The 19,832-nt window shown below is 49.2% G+C and overlaps 2 protein-coding genes across 2 annotated transcripts; one reads left to right on the forward strand and one right to left on the reverse strand.

Annotated features, from left to right (window-relative positions):
- Positions 1–7,416: 7,416 nt before the first annotated feature.
- On the reverse strand, positions 7,417–13,759 carry LOC139835692 (uncharacterized). The gene is made up of 6 exons (XM_071825554.1): positions 12,625–13,759; positions 9,566–11,568; positions 8,221–8,289; positions 7,936–7,986; positions 7,764–7,829; positions 7,417–7,656 (listed from the first exon to the last, which is right to left on the reverse strand). The coding sequence occupies exons 1-6, from the start codon at positions 13,757–13,759 to the stop codon at positions 7,417–7,419; spliced, it is 3,564 nt and encodes a 1,187-aa protein (XP_071681655.1).
- Positions 13,760–17,467: 3,708 nt separating this feature from the next.
- LOC127330312 (peroxidase 3) lies at positions 17,468–18,939 on the forward strand. The gene is made up of 3 exons (XM_051356566.1): positions 17,468–17,907; positions 18,024–18,189; positions 18,272–18,939. Exons 1-3 carry the CDS (start codon positions 17,512–17,514, stop codon positions 18,682–18,684), a joined length of 975 nt encoding a protein of 324 aa, XP_051212526.1. The 5' UTR covers positions 17,468–17,511; the 3' UTR covers positions 18,685–18,939.
- The last annotated feature ends 893 nt before the right edge of the window (positions 18,940–19,832 follow it).

The raw sequence follows: 19,832 nt of genomic DNA on the forward strand, positions 1-19,832 counted from the left end.
GTTCACAACAAACACAATCTAGGCGCATCGCCACCCCTTGTTTCGAGGGTTTCTTCCGGGTAAGCATCATGCTGCCTAGATCGCATCTTGCGATCTAGGCAGTACATGTTTATTCGTTATCTGGTGTTACTCGTACTGAAGCCTTGTTGATGGCGAGTAACACCACTTATCGTAGATGTTTTGGGGCTTGCATCGTTGTTCTTCTGATATGCTTGCTTAGCTATGCTGCCCCTCGATGTCTAGCCGTCCTTACACCTATCTTAGGTATAAGGGCGTCTTGCTTCATCTTTATTTAGTAGATTTGATCTGTTATAGTTGCTCCTTGTTCTGCAAGGATTAGTTTGATATCCGTATGGTTAGGCCTTGCAAACGGGTTGAACGATCCGGTAGTGCGCTAGGTATGGCTTACCGATCCTAGAAGGGATGTTCCGGGAATCGACTCTATGTTGGTTTTTAGGCCTCTTTTAGGGTTAGTTTTCCACCATCTTTCGTATCTGCTAGGCTCAACTATGTGTAGGATGTTCCGGTTATACGGTGAAAACCCTAAAATGTCGTAGATCGATTTAGCTTAATATTAATGGAGCAGGATACCCATGTTATTGCAAGATCTAACATGAACCATGGGTCAATCAGCTCTTTGAGCCGATGAGCAGGGTAACCTGAGAGCCGATCGAGGCTCATTTAATGTTTACGTGTCTACCATGCAGGAAACTAATCGAAGCGTTCCAACACCTCCCTGACCAGGTATAGGTCAGGTGGCACACCCTTGTGACCGTCAGGACGTGTGCCAGAGCATTGCGGGCCGTCGACCGAGGGACCAGGGCCCACCAGCCGTCTTGGAAGCCTCCCGGCTCTTCGTGTTGCTCGTCGCTGCTCGCCGGTGGGTTTTGGCAGGCAACACATTCTGGCACGCCCGGTGGGACAATCTACGGCAACCACGTCAACATCTGCAGCTGAGATGTCAGACGAACCAGTCAAGTACGAAGATCTGCCTGAAGAGCACAAGAAGAAGTATGATGAGCTTAAGGCTCTCTTCGAAGCCGATCTCATCGGCTCTTTCAAAAAAACCCGTTCACATGGCATTAGGTTCAAAGGATTCACACCCGAAGGCGTGCTCGATGGAGTAGATCTGTCTCTGCCTTCGGAGGAGCGCACCAGAGCCCTGCGCTAGGAAACCAATTATATGGTGGCTCATTCTCTACATCGACATTCTGAGAGCCTGGTGAACGCTTTCGAGCGTGTTGCGCTTCGTGTGGTTCAGGAAATCATGAAGCATCAGTATTCTCCGTCAGGACCTGCCCTAGGGACTCACCAAGGAGAATTACCTTTCCACACCAGACCGCAACTGCCATTTACGCTTGCAGCTCAACAACAACAAGGTTCACCGGCATACGTCGTCTACAAGGTTGGAGGTGATCCTGGCGATTACCAATTCCTGTACGAGCCGCCCAAAGAGATCCCACATGGATACGTGTGTACATACGTGCCGGACTGCAACAACTGGGCGCACACGAACCAGATTACTGCAGGAGGGATTGCTGGAGCAGGAGGGAGTTCTGGAGCAGACGCGGAGAAACAGGCGTGGCTAGCTAAATATGCCACCGGAACGAGTCATGAAAGCTCAACCCCTGCAGCTCATACCGTGGATCAAATCAGTGCAATCCTGAGAGACCAGTTTGGTATCCTGCCAAAGAGGAGAACAATCGGCTATTCCAAGCCGTATCCCAACGAATACGACCTGATCCCGCTGCCACCCAAGTATTGGCTCCCTGACTTCACAAAGTTCAGTGGATCAGAAGGGTCTAGCTCAATTGAGCATGTGAGCCGATATTTGGCACAGTTGGGCATGGTTTCAGCATCAGACCCGCTACGTGTAAGGTTCTTTGCGCAATCTCTCACGGGTCCAGCTTTTGGGTGGTACACCTCGTTGCCACCGGATTCAGTCCGGACATGGAAGCAACTGGAAGAGCAGTTTCATGTACAATATCACTCAGAAGCTACCGAAGCTGGCATTGCCGATCTGACGCAGGTGCGGCAAAGGCGGGGAGAGACGGTGTCTGAGTACATTCAGCATTTCAGAACTGTCAAGAACCGATGTTATTTGGTTCGTTTAACTGAGAAAGAAGCAGTCGAGCTGGCCGTGGCAGGCCTCGCAGCGCCGCTCAAGGATCTGACTTTCCAAGTGGACTACAATTCACTGGCGCATTTGGTCCAGAAACTGACATTGTATGAGCAGCGCCACCCAGAACTATACCAAGACAAGTTCAAGCGCCCGATAGGCCTGGTCGAGGCAGAAGAAGCTGAAGAATCTGCAGAAGATCAGGAAGTCGCCGTTACTGAATGGGCTCGGGGGGCAGGACCTGTGTCCTGCAAATGGGTGAAACAACCAGGGCCTGCAAAAGGGTTTGACTTTGATATAAGCAAAACTGAGCAGATTTTTGATTTGCTGCTGAAGGAAAAACAGCTGAAGTTACCCGAAGGCCATAAAATCCCTACGGTGCAAGAGTTGAACGGGAGACCATACTGCAAATGGCATCACACGTTCACCCACGTCACCAACGACTGCAAAGTGTTGCGTGGACAGATTCAAATGGCAATAGAACAAGGCCGATTAATCTTCGGACAGTTTGCCATGAAAGTGGACATGCAACCGTTCCCTGGCGTCAACATGGTGAAGCTCAATCACTCCACGGGGTGCGAGCCAGGTTTCTCGTTCGAGGTTAACATGGCAGGGCCTGTAGAACGCCATGGCAAGGATAAAGAAGAAAGCAGTCACTCTCGTGGCAAGGATAAGAAGGAGGCCGATCCACGCGACCGGCCCCAATATGATAACAGACGGTACCTCACCGAGGAAGAAGTGAGAAGCGTGCGGTACCAACGACCACTCTCCGCGCATCTCCTTAACAAATATGAGCACCTGTACGACCGACGCCAGTGGTACGACGTAGATGACAACAGGTATCGTCGTCAGATGCAGATAACAGAAAACATCGTCGACATGACAGAGACGACGAAGGATATGAACGCCGCGCTAAAGGGAGATCAAGAGAGCAGGAAGACATGGACAGACACTGGGATTGTCCTTTCTTTAAGCACTGCTGGGACTCAGGAATGAGCCGATTGCCCACAATCGACAACTGCCCAGAATGTAGACAGCAGAGCAAGGGCACAAGTGAGGTTTCAGTGTTCAAGCGTCTAGGGCCTCTCCCACCTCAGAGCAGACGAGCTGAGTCATCTCGAGATGAAGACTTCGAGGAATCAGAAGATGAAGAAGAAGATAGATACCACCGGCCAAGGTGGTGCCCTGATGGACTCAGTCATTCCCAGAAGCGTAGGGTTCAGCGGCTACGTAACTTGGAGGAAGCCAAAGCGCAGTACCTGTACACGTTGAGGAAAGCACGGCCCGATCTGGCCGTGAAAATTCAGCAGACATTGGAGATGGAGGCGCGGCCACAGAAGAAAGAATGGCGCCCCAAGCATACAAAAGCCGATGCAAAGGCACCGGCTGATACAAACATGGTGTTCATACTCCCGTCAGAGTTTCATGCTCCGGGAACTGAAGAAGTGCCAGTGGCACAGTTTGACTGCGGTCCACGGCCAGTTATCTTTGAAAAACCGCGAGAGAAGAGCTACAGGCACTTGAAGGCCCTGTACCTAAAAGGTTATATCAATGGGCAGCCTGTCAACAAGATGTTGGTTGACACGGGAGCGGCAGTCAATATAATGCCATACTCCATGCTACGGCGTTTGGGACGCTCTAACGAAGATCTGATCAAGACCAACGTCACACTAAGCGATTTCAACGGCCAAGCATCAAAAGCACAAGGCGTTCTGAACGTAGATCTAACCTTAGGCCGGAAAACTATCCCTACGTCGTTCTTCATCGTCGACAGCAAGAGCACCTACGATGTCCTGCTAGGGAGGGATTGGATTCACGCCAACTGCTGCATTCCATCTACAATGCACCAATGCCTGATACAGTGGGATGGAGATGAAGTGGAGGTCGTGCATGCAGATGATTCGGTCGAGGTCTCCATAGCCGGCATGAATATTTGGGACTCGGAAGACCAAGAGCCGCTCTCTGGAATCAGTTTGGACGGCTGTGATCGCATCGAGGTTTCAAAAAACGGGGTGAGGCTGGTCTTATCCACCGGCCTGACGGAGTAGCAAGACTAAAGTCAGTAGACGTACGTGGCAAGGCAGATCCCTGCGATCGGCCCCAAAAAATAAAAAGCAATGACTTCACCTTAAACATGTCACGTAGTCGTCGTAGAACCCAAATAAGTTGTAAACCCTCATTGAGAAATGCAATGGAAAAGGAGGCCGATTCAGGCAATCGGCCCATATTATCCTCACCATATGTTTTGCCTGTGTTCAGCATCGATCTAGCAGGCGACAGAAAGCTAGGGTATGGGTTTACATCAGCTGATGAGCTAGAAGAGATTGACATTGGTCCTGAGGCAGGGAGTGGCGGCGCCGACCCGTCAGCGGCACAGTTAATTTTAACCTAACCGTCGCCTACCTCACGACGGAAGTTATTCGCGCGCAGTGACACACGGCGGCATCTTTGCCTTAATGGCGACGGAATGGCAGGCGAGACGTCTCGTCGGTGCTGCGCAGCCTCCACGCGTCGTCGGCGTTCGCACGCCACCGCCCATTCCCACGCGATCTTCCCGCCTCTTCTCGTCTGTTCCCGCGCTTTCTTCCCGATGCCGGCGTCTATAAAAGGTCTCCCGGCTCAATGGTAGCCACCACACCCCGCCGGCAACAAACACAGCCCTCGTCACTCCACCGCCGTCTCCTCCACCACCAGTGGCAATGGCGAACCGCCCCGGTGCTGGCCACTTCCCTCCACCGCCGTCTCCTCCACTTCCAGTCCCGGAATCGCAGGTCGACACCGACCCTGCGGCCCGGGAAGAGCGGCGACGGCGAGGGATGCAGAACTGGCGTGCACACCGTCATCAGCGGCGGGAGGCACTCGACCAGCAGCGTGAGGCAGCGCAGGCGGCGGATCTAGCGGCGTTCTGCGCCCATGGCCCCGCTGCTGACGAGGCCGCGGCGGCAGCAACGTGGCAGGAGCAGCAGTGTGACACCGTTGCGGCGTTCGACGCCTCAACGGGAGAAGAGGCGCGACGGCGCCGGTACCGGGAGGAGATGGAGCAGCGGTGGGCTGATGAGCGCCGGCGCCAGGCGATGAGCGGGAGGCGCTGTACTGTGAACGGCGGGAGGCGATAGAGCGCCGGCGGAGGGAGTCGATCGAGCGCCAGCAACAGCTGACGGCGGAGGAGCGTCAGCAGCGGGAGGTAGCGCTGACGGCGCTATGGGGGAGGCGGGCGGACCAGTTGGCGGCGGAGGCCGACGCGTTGGCGGCGGCGATGATGGAGGCGCCAGCAGATGTGGAGGAGGAGGAGCCAATGGAGGAGGAGGAGGCCGAGGCGGAGGAGATCGAGATGGAGGACAACGATGACGACGAGTTCGAGTGGTCCGACGACGACGGGCCGCACCCGGACGAGACGGCCGATCAGCAACGCGCGGTCGTCGAGTCCTTCGAGTCGGAGAAGAAGCTCCAGGACGACGCCCGTGCCCGCGAAGAGGCGCAGATTTGTCGCGCCGTCGAGCTCTCCCTCCAGGCGGCGCAGCAGGGGACGGCGGAGGACGCGCGGCGGGAGCGGAACCGTCTGGCCACCGCCGAACGCAAGGAGAGGAGGCGCGCGCAGGAGGAGCTGCGGCGTAGGGGAGGCGACGACGGGGCGGGGCCGTCGAACGCACCGCCGGGCGGTGAGTAGTCTAGGTTTAGATGAAATCTAGCCGTTTTCATTCAAACATTGTAATATATAATCAAAATTGAATGAAAACCTTTATTTTCGTGCACCAATATTCATTTGGGGGAGGCGTTTGGGGGACGCGGCTGGGGAGCGACGTCCCCCAAACGCGGCACGAACAAAACACGTCCCCCAAACGCTTAATCCGGCGCGGTTTGGGAAACGCTTTGGGAGACGCGGCTGGAGATGCTCTTAGATCAACAAAGCAAGAGTCCACCACGCCGAGACACTCTTGGTAATTGCCGTTGTTCAACAGGAACAATCTAACTTGGCGACAGCGGATCACATCAACGAAGGAAACCGCCCTGGTGGCAACCTATAGCTAGCGTGTTGTGGATCACGACGTGAAGACTGGCGTAACAATCTCCTTAGACCTGTTGTGTCCAACTACATGAGACGTGAATCACGACGTGAATCACGATGTGAAGCTGGAACGGCTAGAGAGAGAGAGCAGGAGAGCGTTCTGATCTACACGAGACATTGCACGGAAACCGCTTGGAGCGTGGCATCCAATCGCGACTTTCCAGATACTCCCAATAGTTGTCGGGTTGTGAAGTAAGCATACCTAGGAACAAAGTGTTTCATCCCTACAATCCTAGAAGAACGATTCCCGGACAAGTTCAAACATCCCCAGGACACTGAAAAATACGATGGCAGGGAAACCCTATTTCCCTTTTTTGATAAAGGGAATATATTAATATCAAAAGATATCAATTACACCTAGCCTCTGCAACAATGTAATGTTCTAATAACATTACGGATGCACACAGCTAAAAAAAAGAAAAAGAAAACTAAGAAATAAAAGTCCCGCTACAGTATCCCAGTCATAGCAACAGTAATACATCCACCACCAAGAAAACACCTGAAATTCATACTCTTCAAAAGCAACGCCTCCAAGAAGGGAATAGTGCACCAGCGCTATCGTCGCCCGATCAAAGATCTTAGGTTTTCACCCTAAAAATGGTCTCCGCTCTAAAAAAAATGCCTTCAACAACGACATTGTCAGGCACAACTAGTTAAGGCCAGACCTTGGCCAAACTTCACAAGTGTTGCCGCCCTCACTTTCATACCACTGTTGCAAAACCCGGAACACCAAGCAAGCCCCTCAACAGCGCAAAAACTTGAACCTTCATTAGCTAGTCCTCCAAATCCGACATTCATGATATTCTCTTCTTCTGACTTCACCATGGATCAGTTGTCACTTGGTGTCAATACAGAAAAGAGCTCCGCGCAGCACCCTCCAAAACTAAACGGTCGGAATAAAAGCATGGACGCGCACAACCGAATACCACCGATCCAGCAAACTCCAGGCGATAGAAGCATTGTTCCGAAACCCCATTTCCTAGTGGAAAAACTAACAGATCGCCATGTCTATTCAAGACGTGAGCTTGGCAATCCTAACTCGCTACATGCCATTGATGATGAAGAACTCTGCGTGCACGTGGATCTTCGGTTCGCCCGCCAAGAGCGTTCGCTCGTAGAGACACATGAAGTTGTAGAATTGCGGAATATTAACTGTATTGATTGTGTCCTCAATGGGCTGTTTATATAGGGTACAAAACTTGGACTCTAAGAAGTCTAATAGAGATAGACTTCAACTACAATTTAGACTACCAAAACTATAACCGAAGATATACTCTAACATCCCCGCAGTATCAACGTAGGGTTCAACAATGTTGAGACTGAATCGGATATCTGTAAATGGTTGAGTAGCAAGCCCCTTGGTGAAAATATCTGCAAACTGAGCCGTCGACGGAACATGAAGAACACGAACTTTCCCCAAGTTGACCTTCTCGCGAACAAACTGGATATCAATCTCGATATGCTTTGTGCGCTGATGTTGGACAGGATTCCCAGACATATAAATAGCCGAGATGTTGTCACAATAAACAACTGCTCAATGGGACGGCGAAGTTCTGACAATAACTGACGAAGCTAAACCGTCTCAGCAACAGCATGTGCCACATCACGATATTCAGCCTCAACAGACGAGTGGGAGACTATAACCTGTCTTTTAGAGGACCAAGAAATCAAGTTGTTACCAAGGAAAACACAAAATCCGGATATGAACCTATGAGTATCTGGACAACCAGCCCAGTCTGCATCAGAGTACGTTGTCAAAAAGGTGGGGGGTGATTGATGTGAAGACCATGGTCAAGAGTGCCTTTAAGATAACGAAGAATGCGTTTAACATGATTATAATGTGGAATACGCCGATCATGCATGTAGAGACAGGCTTGTTGGACAACAAAGGAAATTTCAGGACGAGTAAGAGTGAGGTATTGAAGTGCACCAGTAAAACTACGATAGAGAGTAGCATCAGAAAAAGGTTCACCATGAGCACAAATTTTAAAGGAAGTATCAACAGGAGTGTGAGAAGGCTGGCAATCCAGCATACCAGCACGAGAAAGAAGATCAAGAATATATCATCCTTGGGAAAGAAAAAGTCTAGAAGAGTCATGAAGAACTGCAATACCCAAAAAATGATGAAGAAGACCAAGATCAGTCATAGAAAACCCAGAACGAAGAAGTGTGACAATATGATCTAAGAAAGGTTGAGAGGAAGCAGTGAACAATATCATCAACATAAATAAGCAAATAAAAAATATCATTATTATAGTTGTAAATAAAAAGAGAAAAATTAAACACTAGCGTGCAAACAAAAAATAGACTGCAACTCTGGCTGCGAGGTTGTAGCGGACAAGACGACGAAGTAGTTGTGGAAGTAGATTTCAGAAGTAGATTTCGAGAATTAAACCTGGATTCCGCGCGAATTGTCTCGGTGTTGAAGAAGATCCCCGTTGAAGTCGACGATGACCATGAGAATTGGCCTAGTTGAAGTAGATAGTCGGCGATGATGACCATATAGCGATGTAGGTGCGGCCTTCTGTTGACGGCGAGCTGCACCCTCGTACGTGCGGATGCGAGATTGGTTGATTAGCCCGACCACCGCGTACAAGGACCCCGTGCCGCAGATCGGAGTCTGAGTGCTCGATGTAGATCAGCAGGGTGGCGATGTGGCAGAGTAGACGTAGAGCATGACTCAAAATGGATTGTTGATGTAGACGTTCATCCGCTCGTGGAGATGATGATTGTAGAGTCACCAACCAGCGTTGATTTGCTTGAGCTAGCTAGTTTATTGCACCGGAAAGAAAGCAGATTAGACGTGGGTGGCTAAGAAACTAGACAGATCAAATTGGGAAAAAATGAAAAAAGAAAACGAAAATTTCTAGAACTATGAAATAGATTGGAAGTAAAACTAGCTACGAGATCGATGTGTGAAAATTGAATATGATCAGGTAGACTTTGGGCTACTCGGATACAACCGAGGGCCTCATACTCGTGTATATATATTAGGCACAATGCCGTGTAAGGCAATACATGAATATGACTAGGACTCTCCTAATCTAATACGTGTCACATACGACCACGTTTACATATTTCCTAACACCCTCCCTTAATCACAACTTAGTCAAGTTGAGATTATGCTTGAAGTCTTCAAATGCTCGAGAGGGAAGTGGCTTCGTAAAACCGTCAGCTACTTGATCTTTAGAAGAAATAAAACGTATATTCAATTGCCTCCTTAACACTCGTTCTCGAACAAAGTGAAAATCAATTTCGATGTGTTTTGCTCTAGCATGAAACACAGGATTGGCTGACAAATATGTTGCACCCAAATTATCACACCAAAGACAGGGTCTCTGTGTCAACTTAACCCCAAGTTCAGCGAGTAAAGACTGAACCCAAATCATCTCAGCTGTTGCATTTGCTACAGATTTATACTCCGCTTCTGTACTTGACCGAGAGACAGTAGCTTGCTTCTTAGCACTCCAGGAGATCAAATTCGGTCCAAAGAACACAGCAAATCCCCCAGTGGATCGGCGATCATCAATACACCCTGCCCAGTCTGCATCGGAGAAAGCACTAACCATGGAAGAAGGGGACTTCGCAATTGTGAGTCCAACTGTGATGGTGTGCTTAACATACCTAAGGATGCGCTTAGCAGCAGTCAAGTGAGCAGTAGTAGGTGCATGGAGATACTGACAAACTTTGTTGACTGCATAAGAAATATCTGGCCGAGTGAGAGTAAGATACTGTAGGGCACCAACCATACTTCTGTAGTTAGTGCTATCATCTGGACCCAGTAAGTCGCCTTGACGGGCAGTTATCTTCTCTGACGAGGAGAGCGGCGTTACAACACCTGAACAATCTGCCATGCCAACACGGTGCAATATATCATTAGCATATTTTGTTTGATGGAGAACAATGCCAGTAGAAACTTTCTGAACTTCAATGCCCAAAAAATAATTCAAGTCACCAAGATCTTTGAGAGCAAAGTCCTTGCTTAAATCCCTTAGTAGCACATCAGTAGCATCCTGAGAAGAGCTGGCAACAATGATATCATCCACATAGATGAGCATGAATATGGTGACACTACGCTTTCGATAGATGAACAAAGACGTGTCAGACTTAGAGGCAACAAAACCAAGAGCGACCAATTTTGAGCTTAACCGTGAATACCAAGCTCGAGGGGCCTGTTTCAGACCATATAGAGCTTTGTCCAATTTGCAGACATAATGTGGTCTCTGTTTGTCTTCATACCCAGGAGGTTGTCTCATATATACTTCCTCTTCCAGAACGCCATGAAGAAACGCGTTCTTAACATCCAATTGTCGCAAACTCCATCCTCTAGAAACAGCAAGTGCCAGAACAAGACGAACAGTTGCAATTTTGACAACTGGACTGAAAGTCTCCTCATAATCAATACCATACCGTTGCTTAAACCCTTTGGCCACTAGACGAGCCTTGTATCTATCAATAGTGCCATCTGCTTTGCGCTTGATCTTGTATATCCAGCGACAGTCAACAATATTTGTACCTTGACGCTGGGGTACTAGCCTCCAAGTTTTATTCTGCATAAGAGCATTGAACTCTTCATTCATGGCCTGTTGCCAATCCGAGTCATCAAGCGCAGACGGTAAGCTGGTTGGAACTTCAGAAGTAGCAGAAAGGAGCCAGCGGACAGTGCCATCTTTGTACTCCTTTGGTTTGACAATGCCTCTAGATGCGCGTGTAGAGGGACGCGCTGGTGGGGGCACAGGCTGAGCTGCAGCCGTAGGCGGTGCAGAGGATCCAGCAACCTGACTGGCGGTGTAGGCGGATGAGAGTGGGGATCCGCTGTGGCGTGCGGGCGAAGGCGAGGCCGAGGACGGTGAGGAATCAGCCGCAGAGGATCCGGACGACGTCGACTCGGCAGGGGATCTGGCGGGGGAGTGCGCCCCTGGCGCGCTGGACGAGGCAGGGACAGATCGCCTGCTGTCAGCTGTTGGCGCCGATCCCGAAGGCGATTGCTGCAGAGAATCAGCCTCGGATCTTGTGCTGTTGTCATTTTCTGCCGAAAAATCAAAGGAGCCGTATGAGCGACTGGATGCAGCGTTTTGGCTGAAATTTTCGCCCGCTGCATTGTTTTGCTGTGCTGCATCATTAGCAACCTGAGGAACAACACTAGCAGATTGGTCAGTAGCATGAGTATTAGAAACACATAAGTCATCAATTCCGTGTCCCTCCTCAAAATTACGAAGAGAAGGATCAAGAAGAAGAATTTGTTTTCGAAGCAAGGCACCGGCATTAGGATGCAAGGACTTGAAAGGAAAGACCTGTTCATCAAAGACGACATCACGAGAGACATAGACTCGTCCGGTAGTAACTTCAAGACATTTGACACCTTTGTGACGTGGGCTGTAGCCTAAAAAGACGCACTGTGTGGATCGGAATGCGAGTTTACGTTTGTTATATGGACGAAGATTGGGCCAACAGGCACAGCCAAACACGCGAAGAGATGTGTAGTTGGGACGGCTACCAAGAAGTCGATGAACAGGAGTATCATTGTTTATGACTGGGCTGGGAAGCATGTTAATAAGGTAGGTGGCAGTGAGGAACGCTTCATCCCAAAATTTTAGTGGCATACCAGCATGAGCAAGAAGAGCAAGACCTACTTCAACAATATGGCGATGTTTTCTTTCAGCAGAGCCATTCTGCTGATGTGCATGGGGACAGGACATATGGTGAGAGATACCCTGTTTTTGGAAGTGTGATTGAAGAGCGACATACTCGCCCCCTCCATCGGATTGGACAGCTAGAATTCTTTTATCAAATTTGCGTTCAACGAGGGTTTGAAAAGAGACAAAGGCAGCAGCAACATCAGATTTATGTTTAAGCAAGTAGATCCATGTAAATTTGCTATAGTCATCAATAAAGCTTACATAGTAATCATGACGACCAACAGAAGTAGGTGCAGGACCCCATACATCAGAGAAAATCAATTGCATAGGTGCTGTAGACACACTAGTTGATATAGGATAAGGTAATTGGTGACTTTTGGCCCTTTGACAGGAATCACAAACTGACAAGCTACTACTATCTAAAACACATGGAAGTTTATTCTTGCTCAAAATTTGCCTAACAATAACTAAAGATGGATGACCTAAACGACTGTGCCACTGTGACTGGGACGGCTTGGCAGCAACAAAGGCTTGCTTGGAAGAGTTTGACGACACCAGAGAAGATATCAAGGGGTAGAGGCCGCCAACACATCTCCCTCTATGGATGATTCTCCGGGTGACCTGATCCTTGATCAAAAAGAAAAAGGGGTGAAATTCTATGAAGACCCTATTGTCATAAGTGAAACGATGTAGAGACAGAAGGTTTTTGGAGGCATTGGGAACATGTAGAACATTGCGAAGATGAAAATTTTGAGCAGGGTTACGAATGATTGAATGACCTATATGTGCAATACTCATACCTTGTTCGTTTGCAGTGTTGACCTTGTCGTAGCCCTGATATGTGTCCCGGAGAGCGAGATTGTTCAGCTCTCCAGTAATATGATGTGTGGCACCCGAGTCTTGGTACCAATTTGTATCCACACTGTAAGCAGCATGGACCTCCTTCTCGCCATAGTCATCTTCATGTGAGTAACGGGACCAGCAATCTTTTGCGTAGTGGCCCTCTTTGCCGCATATTTGGCATGTGACATCGACCCAGGGGGTTGTGCAACGACGGCCACGGCCACGCCCACGCCCCCCTCCAGGGGGTCCACGCCCACCACCCCGTCCTTGATTGAAGGGGCGGTTGTCTCGACGATCATCCCGACGATCATCTCTGCGGTCGCCACGGTCGCCTCGTGATCGGCCATTGTAGTTGTTGGTGTAGTTGTTGTCGGAACGAGGGCGCCCTTGGCGAGTAGCGGCATTGGCAGACGACTCAAACTCAGGAGGAGAAGGACCAGCAAGGAGTAGTTGGCGCTGATCATAAGCGTGCAGATGGGAATAAAGCTTGCTCAAGGTGATGGGCGTGGTGGCCACGCCTAACGCAGCAACCAGGGAATTATAGTCCTTGCCAAGCCCGGCCAATATGTAAGACACAAGCTGTCGATCCAAAAGAGGATGACCAGCGGCCACGAGCTCGTCAGCAAAACTTTGCATCTTGGCAAGATATTCAGAGGTTGACATCTGCAGCTTCTTTGTGTTGGCGAGAGCAACTAGGAGATTATCGATCTTGGCCTCGCTTTGAGCAGAGAACATCTCCTCGAGGGCCGTCCAGACACCGGTAGAGGTCTCAAGGCGGTGAACATGCGGGAGAACTTCCTTCGGATGAAGAGACTGGAGCAAATAGGAGAGGACGATCTGGTCCCTCGAGATCCATGACGCATAGTCAGGGTTGATCTTCATCTTGGCTGGAACATTGCGGTCTTTGTCAGCCGGGATATCGATGACTTCAGGTGGCGGCGCAGGATCTGTCCCGGTGAGAAGACCGAGCTGCATCGCACCACGGATAGCAGGGAGAACCTGCGAGCGCCATGTGGGATAATTGTCCGGCGTGAGCAGCTCACGCGGAGGGAGGCCAAGATTTAGTGGCGGCGTCGTGGATGAAGACGCCATGACGGCAAGTTACGGCGGCGGCGATCGGACGGAGAAGCGATCTAGGGTTTTCGGCGGAAGAGCCGGCCTGATACCATGTGAAAACTGAATATGATCAGGTAGACTTTGGGCTACTCGGATACAACCGAGGGCCTCATACTCGTGTATATATATTAGGCACAATGCCGTGTAAGGCAATACATGAATATGACTAGGACTCTCCTAATCTAATACGTGTCACATACGACCACGTTTACATATTTCCTAACACGATGCCCCCGGCGGAGATCATGGAGATCGATCTCCGCGGGGACGGTGGAAGCGGTGAGTGGTTAAACCCTATGTTGCAGAAAGAACCACTATGATACCATGTAGAATTGCGGAATATCAACTGTATTGATTGTGACCTCAATGGGTTGTTTATATAGGGTAAAAAACTTGGACTCCTAGAAGCCTAATGGAGATAGACTTGGACTACAATTTAAACTACCAAACTATAACCCAAGATATACTCTAACAGAAGTGCGTCTTCATCAATAACATCTCGGTTACTTACAAGTGTCCTGGGACTTCTGCAGACTTCGAGCGTTGCATCCAAAGGCATAACAAAACAACTCGCAAGTATCTCGCTAGGTCGTCTAAGTTGTACAATAGTTCAACTGTCCTAAGCGAGGGATCCGATGTCTATCGGCTTCAAGAGGAATTTTCTATGTGAGAGCCTTAAAGTTAAGCTTGAACGAAACAATCCTAAGACAATTGTCGCAAGGTACACAAAGTATGATAAGACTCGTGGCAATCATATGATAAGCAATGTGTCAAGGGAGAAAACGGGACCAATCAGATGACAATTACACGAGCCTGAACAAGGCATGCTCCAAGGATCCGTTCGCACTACCTCGCGCGACAAGGTAATCGATTCTACATATGGTTGCAAGTTACTTTGGTTTCTTGATGCATACTCAGGTTATCACCAGATCAAGATGATGGCCGAGGATCAATAGAAGACCTCCTTCATCACCCGCTACGATGCTTTCTACTATGTGACGATGCCTTTGGGCATCAAGAACGCCAGAGCCATGTACCATAGGTGTATGCACATTGTCTACACTAGGAGATTGGTCGCAACATCCACACATACGTTGACGACATCACTGTCAAGTCGTAGAAGACAGATGATCTCATCGGCGACTTGAAATAAATGTTTGCCAATCTATATCGGTACAACAAGAAGTTGAACCCTACAAAGTGCGTCTTTAGTGTACCCGTGGGAAAGCTACTTGGTCTTCATCGTCTCCGAGCAAGGCATTGAGTTCAATACGGAGAAAATCGAAGCTATCCTCACCATGGAGAGGCCACGTTGTATCAGAGACGTCGAGCGACTCGCTGGCTGCATCGCTGTAGTAAGACGCTTTGTATAGCGCCTTGGAGAAAAAGTGCTGCCCTTATATCGGCTCTTGAAGAAAGCCGACATGTTCATCTGGAATGAGGAAGCTGACGCGGCCTTCGATACCTTGTAGAAGAAACTCTCCACGATTCCATTTATGGAGGATCCGCTCCTAAATGAGCCAGTGATGCTCTACCTCATGGCGACTAAACGGGTGATCAGTATTTTCATCGCGCTAGAGCGCAACGAAGAAAATATGGCACATCATGTACGTCAGCAAAGTTATGAAGGAGTCGAAACAACACTATCTTGGCGGCCAAAAGCTAGTTTAGAGGGTGTTCATGGCTTCACGCAAACCAAAACACTACTTACTTACTGGAGCATGTCATATCAGTGGTGAGCTCAGCTCCCTGGCCGACATAATCCGGAACAGAGAGGTGACTGGGTGTGTAGCCAAGTAGGACATCAAAATTGCGATATAAGAAGTTCACTACGAGCCGCGGAGGGTGACCAAGTCGCAAGCTCTAGGTGATTCCATGGTTGACTCGACTGAGTCCCAGGAGTCGTCACAAGATCCAATGTTCTTCGACGGATGCAAGTTATTGAACGGCTCAGGGGCTGGGGTTGTCCTCAAGTCGCCAAGCGGAGAGCGGCTGATATAAGTGTCGCAAATACACTTTGTGGCCACCAACAACATGGATGAGTACAAAGCCCTCCTTCGTGGTCTTCCATGGCCAAGGCAATGGGAATCAATCGCATCGAGTGCCAGAGCAACTCTGAACTGGTGGTCCAGAAGTGCACCGTCACCCGGGATACTTTGGATCCCAATATGAAGGCTTGACGCCAAGTTGTTGACAAGATCGACGGATATTTAGGGTTTGGAGTTTAAGCACGTGGATAGACGACTCAACGCGGTAGCAGACGCACTATCACGAGTCGGCTCTTCGAGAGGTAAAATACCAAAAAGGAGTGTTCCTTGAGAATCTGCATCATCCGTCCGTCAAAGCGAAGTCACAATCGACACAGCTAGCGCAGCTCTCACCGAGTCAGCACTAGTTGTTCGCAATCACTGTCCCGGTATGGACCAAGTCGTACCTGTACTACTTGCAGCAGCAGGATTTATCTGAAGATGAGGTCGTTACACGGCAAGTCGTGTACCGCACTAAAGCTTACACTATCATCGATAACCTTCGTTACAAACGCAACGCATTAAGGGTATTTCTACGTTATTTAGCATCAGAGGAAGGATCAAAGATCTACATGAGGTATTTGGTATTTAGCACCAGAGGAAGGATCAAAGATCGTACCGAAAGTTTACTCGAGCGAGTGTTGTCACCAAGGGTCTTCGCGCTAGTTAGTCACAAAGGTGTTTCGTTGTGGATTCTTCTGGTTTACAACTCAAGCAGATGCCATTGACTTAGTCGGGAAGTGTGACGTCTGTCAAAAGTTCACGAACCAGCCTCACGTGTTTGGTAAAAATCTAAAGACCATACCCATTACATGGCCTTTTATTGTGTGGGGACTCGACATGGTTGGGCCCTTCAAAAGGGCAAGAGGAGGCATGACTCACCTGCTAGTCATGGTGAACAAGTTCTCCAAGTGGGTTGAAGCTAAGTCCATCAAAAAGCTTGATGGCTCAATAGCGACTAAGTTTCTCGAGAAGATAATCTATCATTAGTTCGCTACGGCTATTTACAGGCAACAACTCCAACCTCATCAAGGGAGTGTTCATAAAATACTGCAGATGCACATGCCTTGACGTCCTCAGTTGCTTATCACACGGACAACCGGAAATTAGAACGTTTCATCTCAGTTAAGCCCGCGGTACGGACAAGTTGGGCTGGACACTAACCCGGGCTGCGTAAATTGGCCCAAGTTTTGCCTACATATTTGAAAACATTACGTTCTTCTGTTTTTTTTTTTTCGAACACAGGAGGTTGACTCGTTTTATTAGCTTTCCAGACAAAAGACACATTGACTAGTATCGTTAACCGCTAAACATACAGTATCTAGCAAAGCATCGAAGTAGCAGCTCAGCATAGTATTAGGTTTTGCAATCTTTCATGTCGTCCGAGATAATTCAAGTGGTTCATCCCCCCTAGGCCCTAGCTACGTGTATATTCTGTTGTTAAAACGGTAGAGATGGAGCTGCCGCGATAATGGCCCGCACGTACGTACATACACGCCCGGCATTTAGGACGTTCATGGCGAGCACGAACTCTGCCCTCCAAGGTCAACTACTTGACCGACATTCCTATCGACTCGATTGAACATCCTCATTAACTCCATGATCATATAAATATAGCCAGGATGAAGCAAGATCTCCATCCATTCATCCACCGCCAGCGAGCGCATCCATCCAATCCATTTCGTCTTCCTTCCTCTCGCCATGGCGTCTTCCACCAGGTTCTTGATCTTCGTTGTGGCGGCCAGCCTCGTGGCGAGCTTTGCGCGGGCGGACCTGCAGTACGATTTCTACAACACGTCTTGCCCGGGGGTGGAGACGCTGGTGCGCGATGCGCTCACGGAGGTCTTCGCCGCCGACTCCACCGTCCGCGCCGGCCTGCTCCGCCTCCACTTCCACGACTGCTTCGTCCGGGGCTGCGATGCTTCCATCATGATCAACTCCAACAACGGCACCGCCGAGAAGAACGCCGACCCCAACCTGACGCTGCGAGGCTACGAGGTGATCGAGGCCATCAAGGTCAAGGTCGAGGCCGCCTGCCCGCTCGTCGTCTCTTGCGCCGACATCATGGCCATGGCCGCGCGCGACGCCGTCAAGTTTGTACGTCTAGCTTCTCGCCCTTGCTGTTATTTATATATGCTTCCGATATGTTCCTATATCCGCCATTGATCTGATCGGCTTTGCTGATACGTGTTCTTCTTTTTCTTGTGGTGCAGAGCGAAGGGCCAGATTATCTGGTGGAGACCGGACGTCGGGACGGCAACGTCTCCATGATGGCGGATGCCCTCAGCGACCTGCCACCGGCCGACGGCAACGTCACCGTTCTCACCAAGGTCTTCGCCGTCAAGAACCTCACCATGAAGGACCTCGTCGTCCTCTCCGGTACGAACAAATCATTCACTACCTCGATTCACTGCGTCGTGGTGCGTGTCCTACGAGCTAAACGTAAGTACATGAATTGCAGGCGCGCACACGCTCGGGGTGGCGCACTGCCCGTCGTTCTCCTACCGGGTGCACAACTACACCGGCGTCGGCGACGAGGACCCGTCGATGGAGCCAGAGTACGCGGAGGGTCTGAACGCGACGTGCGCGCCGGACAACTTTGCGAGCGTGGTGCCTCTGGACACGGTCACCACCAACGAGTTCGACCTGGGCTATTTCCAGTCCGTGTACGCCGGCAAGGGGCTGCTCGGCTCCGACGACGCGCTGCGCCACGACAGTCTCACGGGGGCCTACGTCAGTCTCATGAACAACGCGTCCTCCCTCGACACCTTCTTCGCCGACTTCGCCGTTTCCATGATCAACATGGGCAGGGTTGGCGTCCTCACCGGGACCGACGGCGAGATCAGGGCGACCTGCGGCATCTACGTCGACTGATCGATCACAAATCGAACTGACAGTTTGGACTGGCAGAAGGACTCCTGGAATTTAATTTCTTCATCATTGACTCCTGCCGAATGAATCATCTGTGTGCACCGGAAGTAATTTTGCTTGTAACGACGTTTCCTCATTTGTTCAGTTTTGGAAGATCATTGGTTTGTTCTTGTGTATGTACTACTTATTTTCCTGATTTCAGTTCAGTTGATTTTTTGGAACCTTTTTAGAGGAATTTTGAAAGTATTGCTTCATTAATCATTGTTTTTGGTCATTTCGTAAGCTAACTGAATCCGACAGATGATGTTTTGATGTCCACGGGAATGGGAGCTCTTATTCATGGACCGCACCAAGTGCGGCCCAATAATAGGTACTTTTTAACTTTAAATACATTTTAAATTTTCTACCAAGTTTCTATTTATTTTTGTAACTCAATTTTCTGATGAAAAAACTGTGTTGCAAAAATGGAAATTTCCTCGATGCCAAAAATAAATGTTCATGCATTTAACAAATTTTTCAAGTGTACCAGAATATTGTTTTAACCTACATACGAAAAGCTAGACCGAGTACTCATGGATACTGATTGAAAATCTAAATACCCAATGATATCTATACGAGCTCTAGAACGCATTGTAGGTTTGTCGGACCATGCTCCCATTTTATTGACTACTGGATTGCCTAGACCACCGTCTACTCGTCGGTTCAAGTTTGAACTTGGCAGGTTACAGTGGCTTTCAGGATATGGTCAAGAAAGTTTAGAAAAGACCTGTTGCTGATGAGTCTTCAATAGTGAGGTGAAATAAGAATATGCGTTCGGTATGCAAACACTTTTCTGGTTGGGCTCGTCATACAACGGGTTTACTTAGAAAAGAAAAGCAACGACTTTTATCTATCATAGATGACCTCGAAGCTTGCGCAGAAGTCTGCAGACCGCACATGAGATTGAGCTTAAAAGCCGATCAAATACGGATATAGTAAAACTTTTGCGTGAGGAGGAGATTAAATGGTACCAACGATCTAAAGCTCAGTTTATTCTTGAAGAAGATTCGAATACAAGATATTTTTATAATATTATCAATGACAGACATAGGAAGAAACATATTCGTTCTCTTGTTCCAGAAGATGGTACGATCGGATGCCATCAACAACTA

Source organism: Lolium perenne, chromosome 2 (assembly GCF_019359855.2).
Source record: "Lolium perenne isolate Kyuss_39 chromosome 2, Kyuss_2.0, whole genome shotgun sequence".
Classification (NCBI taxonomy): domain Eukaryota; kingdom Viridiplantae; phylum Streptophyta; class Magnoliopsida; order Poales; family Poaceae; genus Lolium; species Lolium perenne.